Here is a 13,859-nt window from a genome sequence, read left to right on the forward strand (position 1 = left end):
GAAGGAGACACCCCAGCCAGACCCGCTCCTGTCCCTCCTGTGGGTCCGGGATGCCGGTGTCCACTGAAGGAGGAGCTGGGCCGTTGCCTGGGTTTGCTGTGGCACACGGTGCAGAGTTGGGTGATGCCTTCCACTGCCCAGACTGGTGCTCCCAGAGCAGTTTCTAGCCAACACAACACTGTGCAGCTGTGGGGGGTGGGGGTGGGGGTGGGGGGCCGGACTGAGGCAGGCACATCTGTAAAATAGATCGCCTGTCCTCCAGCTCCAGCAACAATATTTAATCACAAACTTAAAAAGAAAAAAAACATGTATTTATGTCTTCTGTTGGGGGGAAGTACATTCCACATGAGGAAAGTTTTTGGAGATCTCTCCTGTGGGTCTTGGGGACCAAAATGGGGTCATCAGACTTGACAACGAACATCTTTACCCACCGAACCATCGTGTTTGGTTTTCGTTCTCTTTTAAAATGTTTACCAGCCACCACCGTCAGTAGCAGCACACTCTTTTGAGACAGGGTTTTATTACACAGCCCTGACCGGTCTGAACTCCATATTTAGACCAGGCTGGCCTTGCTCTGAGAGCTACCTGCTTCTGCATCTGGAGGGCTGGGACTAAAAAGTGTGTGTGTGTGTGTGCGCGTGTGCGTGTGTGTGCCCATGCCTGAGGGAACACTACTCTTGGGTCCCCTCGTGCTGGATATGAGCCACTCAGTGTGGGTGCTAGGAATCAAAGTTGGGTTCTCTAGAAAAGCAGTCTGAACCAACCATGGAGAAATCTTTCTGCTTTCCAGAACACTTCTTTACCCTTCAAAACACAGGGCCAAATGTCCTGCTGAAAAACAGTGCCACCCAGACCTGCATCACATCCCTCCCAAGTGCACACCTTCCTACTGACTCATTCACTGATTGCTGTCCCCGTCAGTCCAGGGAGCACAATGTAGACCAGTTACTCCGGTCCCTCAGGGCTGGCATTACAATAGGCGCTCTATAATTGCTCAGGAACCTTCTCTAGCTTCCAGTTGTCCAGGTTTCCCCAACTCAAACTGACTCAGGGGCCACTTGTTATCCTGTGCCCTGTAGGATCGGAGATCAAAGGCTTCCACGGCCAGGAGGCCCCTGCTGATTCTGAAGTCTGTCCTCCCAGACAGGTTCTAGAAGATGTGGCACTCCCCCAAACCCTGCACTGCAGCTGCCGGCAGGGAACACTCAGACCTAATGAATGAATCTACACTTGGTCAGCTCCCCTCCCCCCAAAACCTCATTCTCCTTGCAAAGCCAGCATTAAAACAAAAAATAGCCATCTATCAAGCAAATAAAAAAGCCAGCAAGACGGACTGCACTTTGAGCCGGCTTCTAATGAGATGGCTTGGCTCAAGAAGACAGGCTGTCTAGGCACCTGGCCAGGGCTGAAAAGTACATCAGGCTAGGGGTCCTTCAGGGTTCCTGTCTGGGGCTAGCCTGTCCTGGTCGCCATGGTCACACCATTTCAGAGATTCTCAGCAGACTTCCTGAGGCTGAGATGCCACCAGTGTCCCCTTCCTCTCACATCTGCCTTTTGCCTACCCTATCATCTGGCCCTTTAGGAGGTCACCAGAGTGACTGGCTCTATGCCACCACTTGAGACAGTTGGACCGCAGGCTTGTCAGGATTCACCATCATTCCTAACAGGTTTTCCTGGGACCTTCCCCTCCAGCTGGAAGACAAAGTCACGCAGGGCCTTTTTGGAGTGGAGGAAGTACACCTCACAAATATAAATTCATCACCCTGAACCCTGTTCCAGACATCCCTGCCATGGACCTCTTCGGTGGCCGCTGTCCTCAAGGTCCCTCTGCATTTGATGGCTGGACCATGCAGCATCCACTTTCCTCCCGTGTCACAGGGGCTGTGCTGGTCTTTGCTTCTACCCTATCCCATTCCTGTCATCTGAGGAAGTCTATGGGGCTCCGTGCAGGCTGCCCCCCGCTCGGAGACTGGACTTTCTTGCTGTAGCTTAGGGTTCACCCAGCCTGATAACTACGCTGAGTCCCCAGTCAGCACAGGGAAGCTGACAAATGAGGGGCTACTGCAAGGCCTGGTGAGGAGGCTGACAGACAGATGGGGCCATGTTCAGCTCTATGGGGTCCTGCCTTCCAGGCCAGCCTGGCTTGCATGGGGTAGGTACAGGGAGTTGTCTTTTAGTCCAGCCACAGCAGGTGGGGACCCAACATTTGGGTGGCAATTTATGGCTCCGCTCCACATTGGCCACCGTCCCTAGCCAGTATCGGAGTCATAATTAGGAGTATAATGAACACTCCAGTCTCACGGGGCCTCCAGAGGCCTCTGGTTGGGCGTTGTGGACCCATGGCTGGTAGAGTCATATTCCTGCCTCTCCCCAGACCTTCCCCAAGGGAGCAGGAACAGCCAGGGAGTGGAGGGAGGGGTCAGGGGGTCTGTGCCAAGAATACAAAGGGCCAACTCTGTGGGGAAACTAAGGAAAGTGCTGGGAAGAGGACCCAGAGGTCCATGTCACAGGAGGCTGTGGCTCCCCAGCATATGGTCCCATCTTGCCACCTGAGGGCACAGCAGTAAAGTTCCGGTGTGAGGTCAGCATTGGTACTCTTCTGAGCTGCGGTGGCAACAGCTCTGCTAAATCACACGCATTTTCTGGATTGTTAGGCAGGGCCATCAGTTGAAGGCAGCTTTCTGGAAGGTTCTGTTGTATTTGGGCTGGATTTCAGGTTACGGTTGGCAGTAGCCCCAGGACACTATGTAGAGGCTGAGCTTTGGACGTCCATGAAAGAATGACTGCTGCCTGATTGGCCCCCGTGAATGGGGAGTCTGCAGTCAGCCCCACATTCACCTCATCCCATCCCTAGGCCTCCCAACCAAGCCCCAGCCCAGCCAGGGACAGAACAACTGAGGCGTACAAGTCTTAGTCCATCCTTTGTTAAAACACAAGATCACAGCCCCGCAGCAAGTGTGGCAGCTGCCCAGCGTGCATCACTTAGAGGGCCGTGTGATGATGCGTGTGGAGAAGTCAAACAGGTCCCGGTTGATCTTGCGCAGGCTACGCACTTCCTCTTCCAGCTCAAACACACGCACGGGTAGCATCTGGCTGCCTAGCATGTTCTGGGGAGGGAGGTGGTGTGTGGGTGGGGCTGTTCCCGCCTGCCCACCCAGGACCCGCCCACTACCAGGACTAGCCCTGCCCACCTTCTCCAGATAGCCGGACAATGCGGCCTGCAGCTGCTCCAGGCGCTCCAGGTAGCTAGGTTCTTTGCCCTGTAAAGTAGTATGGTCACCCCCGCTGTTCCCCACCCTCAGAGGACCCAGCCTCCACCATAGGACCAGAGTCCAGGGTTGAGTGCCACTCGGGGACCTGGAACATCCAGGCCAAGCAGGCTGTAGAGGGGAAGGTAGATTACACTAATGCCCAGATAAGATCCAGCAAGGTACACAGTGGGACTGCAGGAGCGAGCATGACAGTTGAACTTCTTAGACACTAGGCCCTCACCCTTGTCTGCACCTTCTGTGAAAGGGCCTGCCGCTGTGGAGTGCCACAGACCTGGCTCAGAGCCCCATGTCACAGAGGCTCTGAGGACACTGGGGACCCCTTCCTGTTGGGGTGTCTCCTGACCTCAGGCTGCCCTCTCTCTTGCGCAGGTCTTGCCACCCATCTACTCTTCAAAGAACTGGCCACTCACTGAGAGCAGTATGACAAGTCATCTGAGCATGGGGCCGACACACAGTGTGCCTTCAGACAGGAGCACATTGTGGGGCAGATGCCAAGAGCAGTGGTGGGTGCCAATGACACGGGTAGCAAGGATTCCGAGGCTGCTAAGGTAAGACAACAGGCCAGCACTAGGAGGAACTGTGGGGTATAGAATGTTCTGGAACAGTGGCTGAGTGGGCATCGTACAGGAGCCCCGAGGGTCCTACCTGCAGGTGGAGCCCCAGCTGCAGGCGCAGGCCCCCACCCTGAGCTTCGTCTCCGTGCTCAGCACCCAGCAGGTGCTTGTTGAAGTGGGGCAGGGGCAGGCTGGGCCTGAACTCAGGGTTCAGCATGCTGGGTGGGGCCAGTGTGATGGTTGCATTGGTCACTGGGCCTGAGGGATACAGTAGGACCACATCAGGGCCTGCGGCACCACAGCCCGCCTGCCCCGGTATGGTGCCAGCCCTGCACACCTTTGAGGGTGACTGTGCGCACGCACTGCTTGCTCTTCACATCCCACAGCCGCACTGACTCGTCGTGGGAGCCGGAGAGCAGGATGCTGCCGTCTGTTGACACCGACAGGCATGTCACTTGGTTCCTGGGAGAAGGGGACAGGGGTTGGATGCTTCCTGGTGTGGGGACTGTGCTGACCCCACCTGGCTGAGGTGACTACCTGTGTCCTTTGAAAACCTTCCCTGTGTTCTGCTCGGGCTGGAAGCTCTGCTCCCTCGGTCCGGGCTGTGGGTGGAGACAGGCGGCTGTAAGTGTCTGTGGTGCAGGACAAAGGACCATGGGCTCCCTCAGACCCAGAGGGCCACTCACCCGGCTGCACAGGTCCACCTGGAAGATGGAGCCATCGCTGCCCCCACAGAATATGTGGTGTTCGGCCAGGTCCATGGTCACAGACGTGATGCCCATGTCAAACAAGACAGACAGCAGCAGGTCTCCCGAGGAGATGGCCCAGAGCTGCAGGGATGGGAAGCCTGGGGCTGTGGACATCCCGGCACACAGCCAGGTTGGGGAGCCAGGAGGGATGGGGCCTGGCATCACCTTGCCCACTGCCAGCCTCTGAACCCCCCAGAATCACAGGCACTGCAGCTGCTGTGGGGCTGCTGAACACCCGAAGCACTAGCCAGGGAGTATGTCTCCACTCCTGTCCTCAGTCCCCGTGCTCCTGGGCAGAGGCAGGGGGTTGTGAGTTACAGACCGGCCTGCTGTACACACCAAGTTCCAGGAGCTGTGGCCACACGGTGAGACAGCCTCAAAACAACAAACAAAACAACTGTCTAAACCCAGAAGACAAGAGGGCGGGGGTGGGGCTCAGGTCAGGCACTGGCCCAGCAGATGCTAGGGCTTGAGTCCCATCTCTCATACCGTGCCAATAACAAACAAACAACCCAAACACTCAAGGGCATGTGGCCACTGGTGTGTGGACGAGTGGGAATTTCCAGCAGACAGGCTGGGCAGTCCATCTCTGGGTGTCCTTGGTCGGACATCGGGATTATGGGCTGTCTGCAGCTCAGACAGCCAGGCAAGGGGGAGGCCAGTCTCCCTCCCTCCTAGCTGAGATCCAGTGGCAGCCAGGAACTCATGGATCCAGGCTGGGGATGCTACCTTCATGGTCTGGTCCAGTGAAGCGGTGGCCACCCGGGCCATGGGGCCCCCAAAGCCGCAGTGCAGGTCTGTGATTGGGAGCGTGTGCTGGGACCAGACATGTCTTGGGGCAAGGATCCTGGACGGGTCTGCCTGTAGCACACTGGGCACACAGTAGCAGTGAGGCCATGTGGAGAGCCCCCCAGGTCCCCAAGAATGGGGCACCCAGCCTACTTCCCGCCCCGAGGGAAGCCTTCCTGTGTAGATTTCTGGCACATGCCCTACCTGCAGAGGCTCCAAGCCAGCACCAGGCAGTCCTTGCCTGCAGAGACAAAGTGGCTGCCGTCACCTGTGAACTTCAGGCACGACACATCCTGGTAGTGACGGCTGAGGATGACCAGGAGGTTCCCCGTGGAGACCTGTGAGGTCAGGCACCAATGGTCAGAGCTAACATGGACTAGGCCAGCCCATAAGAACCCTGTCCACCTGCTCCAGGGCCACTGGGAGACGGAACCAGGAAGGCCAAAGGCCCTCATCATTGTGCACTGGCCGGCTCTGGCTGTGCCCTCAGTGTCTGACGACAGTCCCCAGAAAGGGTGAGGCACATTTCCTGGATCCTCTGAGTCACACTAGGGAAAGCTAATCTCGGAGGAAATCTGAAGAGACCCCTGCTGGCCTGGCAGGGTGAGGCTCCAGTTCAGGTCACAGAGGGACAATGGTGGAGGTGCCCGCCCACAGGTGAGGCTGAAGCACTCCTGCCCAGAGGCTGAGGTCAGCCTCAAAGGAGAACCTCCCAGAAGACTGAAACCAACCACCCAACCAGCAAGCAATAGGGTTCTGGCAGGGTGAGAGCAGGGCTGCAGCCCAGTGCCTGCATCTAAGGCTGGTGTTGGACTTTCCAACATCCAACAGGGGCGGGAGTAGGGGCTGCAGGAGGGATAGTGTGCTAAGACCAGGTCTGCACCAGGGAAAGGCTGGGCTCCAGGCCGAGGGGGCTGCGTTTCTGTTAGGTGTCTGGGCTAACTAAGGGTCGGGAAGAACATGGTTACCTACAGGCCAACACCTCAAGGAGACTGTGGGCCACAACTGTCAGCAGAACCTTAGGCCCGATAGGTTCCTGGGCAGGACTCTCCACCCTGAGTGCCACACAGACGTGAGCCCCTCACCCCAGAGAAAGGGGGAAATTCCCACACCAGCCTTAGTCCAAGAACCCATGGACTGTATAATGCCCCCTGGTGGCCACAGCTCAGAAATCCTTAGAGACAGGATGGGGCAGTAGCCAGCCCTTCAGCTGGAGCACCAAGCTAAGTTTGGAAAGGCAACCTCGACTTAGAAACTGCAGTCTGAAGGCCAGTGTGGGGAATTATCTTGATCGAATGATTGACCTGGGTCCTCCACCTACCAGCCCTGGGAAGGTGATCCTGGGTGGCATAAGAAAGCATGATAGGGCTGGAAAGATGGCTCAGTGGTTAAGAGCACTGATTGCTCTTCCAGAGGTCCTGAGTTCAAATCCCAGCAACCACATGGTGGCTCACAACCATCTGTAATGAGATCTGATGCCCTCTTCTGGTGTGTCTGAAGACAGCTACAATGTACTTATATATAAAAAATAAATTAATTAAAAAAAAAAAAAAAAGCAAGCTGAGTAGTTCAGTGGTTAGAGCATGGGCTGTGCTTCCAGAGGACCTGGGTTTGATTCCCAGCAACCACAAGGAGGATCACATTCACCTGTAATCCAGGGGATCCTACACTTCTGTCCTCCAAAGGGCACCAGACACACAGACAGGCAAAACACTCATATACACACAACAAAAAACAAACTGCTTTAAAAAGCCAAGAGAGAGAGAGAGAGAGAGAGAGAGAGAGAGAGAGAGAGAGAGAGAGAGAGCGCCAAGCACCAATTTAGCCCAGCACTCTGGAGGCAGAGGCAGGTGGATTCCTGCACTCAAGGTCGGCTTGGTCTATGAAGCAAGTTCCAAGACAGCCAAGGCTACACAGAGAAATCCTGTCTCAAAAAGACGAAAAACAAAAGAGTTGAAAGAGTGCTTTAAAAGGTTGAGACATGGCTGGAGAGATGGCTCAGTGGAGCACTGACTGCTCTTCCAGAGGTCCTGAGTTCAATTCCCACCAACCACATGGTGGCTCACAACCATCTGTAATGAGATCTGGTGCCCTCTTCTGGTGTGTCTGAAGACAGCTACAGTGTACATAATAAATAAATAAATAAATAAATAAATAAATAAATAAATAAATAAATAAATAGATTTAGCAACTGAGTGGAGAGTTCCTGCCCTGTGTGCTTGGCTCCACCCACAGCCAATATAAGGGTCTAGAATCAAGGGTTACATAATGAGTTCAAGGCCAGCCAGCCTTGAGACTCCATCTCAGAAAACAAAATCAAAGACCAAGGCTCCTCCTGGGTAAAGCAGTTCACACTCAAGTGTGAAGCCTCAGCGTCTCATCTCCAGAACCACCTACAGGCAGATGTGAGTCTACAGCATTCTGAGACTTCTTGGACAGTTGGGCCTTTTTTTTTTTTTTTTTTTTTTTTTTTTTTTTTTGGGGCTGGGGGCCAACCCAGGGCTTGGGGTTTTTGGGCAGGTTGCTCTGGCCACTGAGCTAAATCCCCAACCCCCAGTTGGGTCTTTTAAATTTTTTTTTTTTTCTTTTTCTTTTTTTCGGAGCTGGGGACCGAACCCAGGGCCTTGCGGTTGCTAGGCAAGCGCTCAACCACTGAGCTAAATCCCCAACCCCTTCTTGGACACTTGGAACAATGAGATTCTGTCCCACACAAGATGGAAGGCATGGACCCATGAAGTTGTTCTCTGCCTACATATAAACACCCATATATAAAGCATGTACATGTGCACACATTGGGTACACGTACACACACTAGGTACACACACACAAGAAGGACAAGAGAGGTCTCAGATGCGACCTTGGCACACAGCAGCACAACCTATGTGGCCCCCTTCTGAGGGGCCGTGAAATCCTGGCCTTGGTTTTCCTCTCCGTCCAAGCCAGCTTCAGAACCATGGGCTGGGAATGCCATGGAGGTCCTGGGATGGTTTGGAGGAAGAAAAAGCCAGGAGCAGAAACATGGCTGACCTCAGCTCTGTGCCACTGACACCTTCCATCCATATGGCCAGGTCAGGATGCAGTCTAGAACTTTTAAGCCTCCAGGCTCATTCGTTGCCAAAATTATTAACTAGTTATTAACTAGGCCCAACACAGAGTCATGTAACTGGGGCCAACTAAAGGCTGAAGAATGACCTCTTGCTCTGTGGGGAGCAGGGTAAGGGTGCTGGTGTCTTTTGTCCCTCACTGTGAGACAAAGGGGGCTGGCTATCACTGGGCTTGTGATAGACTTGTGTTTTGAAAATTTACTTATTTAATGTATATGAGTACTCTGTCTCTGTCTTCAGACACCAGAAGAGGGCATCAGATCTCATTACAGATGGTTGTGAGCTACCATGTGGTTGCTTGGAATTGAACTCAGGACCTCTGGAAGGGCAGTCAATGCTCCTAACTGCTGAGCCATCTCTCAGGGTTCCTGATAGTTCTATTTTAAATTTCTTTGTGGGTCTAGGGTACTCTGAGGCCAGATGAAGGAGCTACAGACAGTTGTGAGCTGCCATGTGGGTGCTGGAAACTAAACCTGCATCCTCTGAGAGAGCGGCCAATATTCTTAACTGCTGAGCTATCTCTCTCAATCAATAGGCAGTTTTTAAAAATTCTGTATTTTCCAGGTTTATTTCCTTTATGAGTGTTTTTGCCTGCATGTATATATGTGTATAAGGGGCATGACTGGTGCTCACTGAGGTCTAAGGAGGTGTGAAGTCCCCTAGAACTGAAGTTATGGATGGCTGTGAGCCATCATGTGGTTGCTGGGAATTGAACCCAGGTCCTCTGCAAGAGCAACAAGTGTTGTTAGTCACAGGACCATTTCTCTTTGCTCCTGACTGAGGATGTTAACTACTAGGTTGACTTCCTGCTTTCTGCCCTGATTCCCTCAATATAAACTGCAAGTGTAACCTGATAAAAGTTCTCTTCCTCTTGCACTGTTTTTGGTCAATGCTTTTGCCAAGAGGAGACAGGTTAGAACACTGCCTCTTCCTAAGTTTCTTTCTCAGTTGCTCACGACAGCACTAGGGCCACCAGTGGGCTGAGCACTGTGCTGCATCTCAGTCACCAATTAGGATCCTACAGACACGTCCCATTTTTGGTTTCAGAAGTCATGGGTAAGATTCCATGCCTACCTCAGGTGACAGGACACCGACCAGTTTTACTCTTTAGCATTCCCAAGTCACACATACATGTGACAAGCTGTTCTCACCTCCCACAGGTAAATGCTCTCTGCAATTCCTGCCAGAACATACAAGCCGTTAGGTGCCGTGGTTAGACAGGTGACAGGCCCAGGACACATGATTTTCTGTTGAAGCTGGTCCTAGGGACACAGAATACAAGAAAAACTATGTGAGTATCAGGGCGGAGGCAACAGAAGGGAAAAGTTTTAAGTACAGAGAGCAAGAGAAAAGAGGTTGGGTAGATAGACTGTCCAAGTAAGGGTTGGAGGTGCGGCTAACCTGTACCTAGAAACTACCCCCAGCCCCGGGAGGGCAGGGTCCGGGCTCAGTAGTAGGGATCCTACTGGACAAGAAGGAAGCTCTGTGTTCCAGAAACTAAGAACCAAAAAGACCTCAGGCCTTAGTCTGTCCTGATGGTTAAGATCCGCGACTCTTTACGAAGGTAAAAGAACGGGCCGTCATTCTATCTCTTCCCGTGGCTCCTCAAGATCTCTGGTCTGCCATGCCATACAAAAGCATGACTTCTAACGGACCCCATTTCCCTTCTGCGTCAAAATTAGCGCCCCTTACACTACAAGTGTGCAAAAGCCATAGATCTTCATCTGAGCATGCGCGAAGAAATCTCCCGGCCCCTTAGCGCCAAGCCCCTGGGGGAAAAACCCTCTGCCTCCGAGTACATCCGAATCACACACCACCCCAGGATCGCCGGAACTCTAATCTTGGCGCGCCGGAGTACTCTCCGCTGCTCCGCGGACGCTGAGGCCCCGCACCTTGCGCTGCAGCTCCCAAGCGCAGATGTAGTTCTTGCCCTGCTGTGCCGCCAGCAGGTACTCGCCATTGAGTAGCGCCAGGCCTCGCGGCCCCGCTTGGCCGCCTCGATAGGTGAGCAGGTTGGCGCCCGAATGAAGCTCCCACACCATGCAGCTCCATAGCGGTGCCGCGGAGTCTGTACACACCACCACTTCCATGGGCGCCGCCATCTTGCCCTGCCAGCCCCGCCCCCGAATCCCATCATCCTTAGCGAGACTGTCAAGATGGCTCCTGGCCGACTAGTCTTAGTATTTCCTAGCGGGGGAGCTGGAAGGCCGACGCATGCGCAGTAGTTTCACCAAACCGAGGAGGCGGAGTTAATTGTCTGGTGCTTACGGGCTCCAGGAGGCCTAGAGAGACATTTATGCACTTTAGGTGGCTCACATGCGCATGCGTACAAAGTTCGCTGCTCTTGGGTGGAGCTAGCCGCGGGGTTTCAGGGTCTCTAGTAAAGCAGCGTTGAGAGGGCGGAGCCGCACGACAAGTGTACAAGCCAATGCGCGAACAGCGCAGTGGTAGACGCGCCACGCAGCTTAGAACACCCGCAAGCTTCTTGGAGGACTGAGCGGGGCGGGGCGGGGCGGGGCGGAAGAAAGGGGGGGGGAACTGGATTCCTGCACATGCGTAGAAGCCTGGGGGTCCTGGCGGCTCAGCGCATATTAGCTCTGTTTAGAGGAAAATACGCTTGCTATCTGTTTGCAGGATTTGTCTTTTTTTTTTTTCTTTTTTCTTTTTTTTTTTTTTTTTTGGAGCTGGGGACCGAACTTAGGGCCTTGCGCTTCCTAGGCAAGCGCTCTACCACTGAGCTAAATCCCCAACCCTTTCTTTTCTTTTTCATTCTTTTTCCTCGACACAATGTCTCTCTTGCGCTGGGATTAAAGCCTTGAGCCTCCACCACCGGTGAGTTTAGAGGTTTTCACTGCTAGGTGTTTTGACTCAAATGATCTAAAGTTTTAAAGTGTTTTTTTTTTTAAAGATTTATTTCTTATATATAAGTATACTGTAGCTGTCTTCAGACACACCAGAAGAGGGCATCAGATCTCATTATAGATGGCTGTGAGCCACCATGTGGTTGCTGGGATTTGAACTCAGAACCTCTGGAAGAGCAGTCAGTGCTCTTAACCACTAAGCCATCTCTCCAGCCCAAGTGTTTTGTTTTGTACTTGAGCCACTCTGGCCCTCGAACTCGTGGCAATCAATCCTCCTGCCTCAGCTTCTTGCGTGCCGAGATGACACATCTGTGTCACCATAGCCGGCTTTTTCTTTTCTTTTTTTTTTTTTGGTTCTTTTTTTCGGAGCTGGGGACCGAACCCAGGGCCTTGCGCTTCCTAGGCAAGCGCTCTACCACTGAGCTAAATCCCCAACCTTTTTGTTTTTTGAGACAGGGTTTCTTTGTGTAGCCACGGTTGTCCTGGTAGTCACTCTGTAGACCGAGCTGGTCTTTTTTTTTTTTTTTTTTTGGTTCTTTTTTTTGGAGCTGGGGACCGAACCCAGGGCCTTTCGCTTCCTAGGTAAGCGCTCTACCGCTGAGCTAAATCCTCAGCCCCTCCGAGCTGGTCTTGAACTCAGAGATCCACCTGTATCTGCCTCCTGAGTACTGGGATTAAATGTCTGGGCCACCACCACCCAGCTGACCGATTTACTTCTTAAACTTTGTTTTATAGCAAAAATATAAACCACTGACCTTTATACTTTATTTAGATCAAATGAAGTTCGTTACTTACTGCATGTAGCATGCGGCTATGTATGTTTGGCCGAGGCATATTGGTGATTAACTCTTACCAATCGACCCACGTCCTTTATCGATTCGCCTCCTCTTTGGCCTTTCCTCTTCTGAGTCATAAATTTCAAATTTGTATTTGGTTCACTCATTGTAGACCCAACAAGTCAATCTCTAGCCAAGCAACCTTTAGCCTCGGGTCACAGCTGCTGTCATAGGTCAGGCCTAAAACCAAGTGCCCCCTCCCTCCTTCTATGTGTTGTTAGTAACGGAGATTGCATGCAAGTGTGGAATCTTGCAGCCAGGAATGTGGCCTCCAGAGCGCTGCGCCAGCGGCAGTGCGACACGGCTGGACAGCAGGGCGAGGTTGTGAGCTGGGTCTAACAGCAGTTGTTGGGCCTGTGGAGGGAGCAAGGTTGCATGCCGGGTGCAAACATTTGGACTCCGCGACCCGGCGATCCCAGGCCAGAAAGAGAGGAAATGAGTTGGAGTGAGGCGTGCCACCGAATGTGGCCACAAGATGGCAGGCGCGAGCTGCGGGGATAGGGGGAGGACTCAGGAGGCGATTCTCAAGAGAAGGCACCCACTTTGAGCAAGAAACTCAGAAGCAAGGTGCTGTCCAGGGTCAGAGCGAAAGGTCCTGGGGCAGAATGGAGGATGTGGAGCTGCATTTGAAAGCGTTGGTGGTGACAGCCTGTGTGTCACTTCATTATGTGAGAGAAGCAATTCATCCCCCAAGACTTAAGCTCAGGTTGCCCACCAGGTACTCCTGCCTTAACTTCCTGAGAGCTGGGATGCAGCTACCCTTAATGCTAAAGTGTGAATGAGGAGAGGAATGGGAGGTTGTCGAGCAGGGAGCAGGCTCAGTGGGTAAGAACACTTGCTGTTCTTGCAGGGTACCGGGGGTTCAGTTCGCAGCACCCACTCCAGGATGGTTCACAATCACCTGTAACTCCAGCTCCAGGGACCCAACACCTTTGGCACTCAGAGGGACCTGCATGCAAGTGAATGCACCCGGACACAAACAGATACATATTTAATTTAATCACAAAAAGAGAAATTGGGGGGGGGTAGAGCAGTGGGTAGAACGTTGGCTTAGCAGCAGGAAAGCCCTGACGGGTTCATCTTCAGCACTGCAGAAAACAGGCATGGTTGCAAAACATGGTTGGGATCAGGAGTCTGGCGTCATCCTGGGCTACTTGGTGCACTTGAAGCTAGCCTGGATACATGAGACCCCATGTCAGAATTTAAATAAAGAAATCAGAAAAAGAAAGATAGGGGATGGATGGCCTTGGAAGATCGGGTTGGGTCCTCAGCCAAAGGCCAACTTGGGGGTTTGAGCTTGGGTGCCAAGTTCCACTTGTCAAATCTGAATGGCTGGTGAGCCCTTGTAGGAATCCGGACCTGTAGTTCCTTGCCCCGCCCCCGCCCCGCCCACTGCCAACTCTGTGGCTGCTGGTTTGTTGTGCTTTGGCCCCAGGTACATCCCTATGTGACCTGTAAACTCTCTCAGACTCCATTCTGGGGTGCTGGGCAGGGCCCGCTGGCCAGCAGCTGAGACAGGCTCTTCTGCAGCCGGTCAGCCCTCGAGGCTTGGCCACGTTCCTTCCCTGGGGGTGGGTGGCCAGGCAGACTCTGAGGTTAGAGGTCAGCCCGCCCCCAGCCCGGCTCCTGGAATGAAGACAGTCCAGTTGTGTCAGCTGGAAAGAACAAAAGCCACGCTTGGGCGTTTGAGACCA

At 53.3% G+C, this 13,859-nt stretch overlaps 1 protein-coding gene across 3 annotated transcripts; it reads right to left on the minus strand.

Annotated features, from left to right (window-relative positions):
* Positions 1–2,902: 2,902 nt before the first annotated feature.
* On the minus strand, positions 2,903–10,602 carry Wdr18 (WD repeat domain 18). 3 transcript variants are annotated; one of them, XM_032908450.1, is made up of 10 exons: positions 10,361–10,602; positions 9,620–9,730; positions 5,569–5,702; positions 5,305–5,446; positions 4,513–4,656; positions 4,364–4,428; positions 4,164–4,288; positions 3,918–4,084; positions 3,192–3,260; positions 2,903–3,107 (listed from the first exon to the last, which is right to left on the minus strand). In XM_032908450.1, the coding sequence occupies exons 1-10, from the start codon at positions 10,568–10,570 to the stop codon at positions 2,979–2,981; spliced, it is 1,296 nt and encodes a 431-aa protein (XP_032764341.1). In that variant the 5' UTR covers positions 10,571–10,602; the 3' UTR covers positions 2,903–2,978. The 3 variants fall into 3 exon arrangements, with proteins under 3 accessions (XP_032764341.1, XP_032764362.1, XP_032764351.1); XM_032908471.1 differs by lacking the exon at positions 10,361–10,602 and adding an exon at positions 10,161–10,240; XM_032908460.1 differs by lacking the exon at positions 10,361–10,602 and adding an exon at positions 9,876–10,169.
* Between the last annotated feature and the right edge of the window lie 3,257 nt (positions 10,603–13,859).

The sequence above is a fragment of the Rattus rattus genome, chromosome 1 (assembly GCF_011064425.1).
Source record: "Rattus rattus isolate New Zealand chromosome 1, Rrattus_CSIRO_v1, whole genome shotgun sequence".
Lineage (NCBI taxonomy): Eukaryota > Metazoa > Chordata > Mammalia > Rodentia > Muridae > Rattus > Rattus rattus.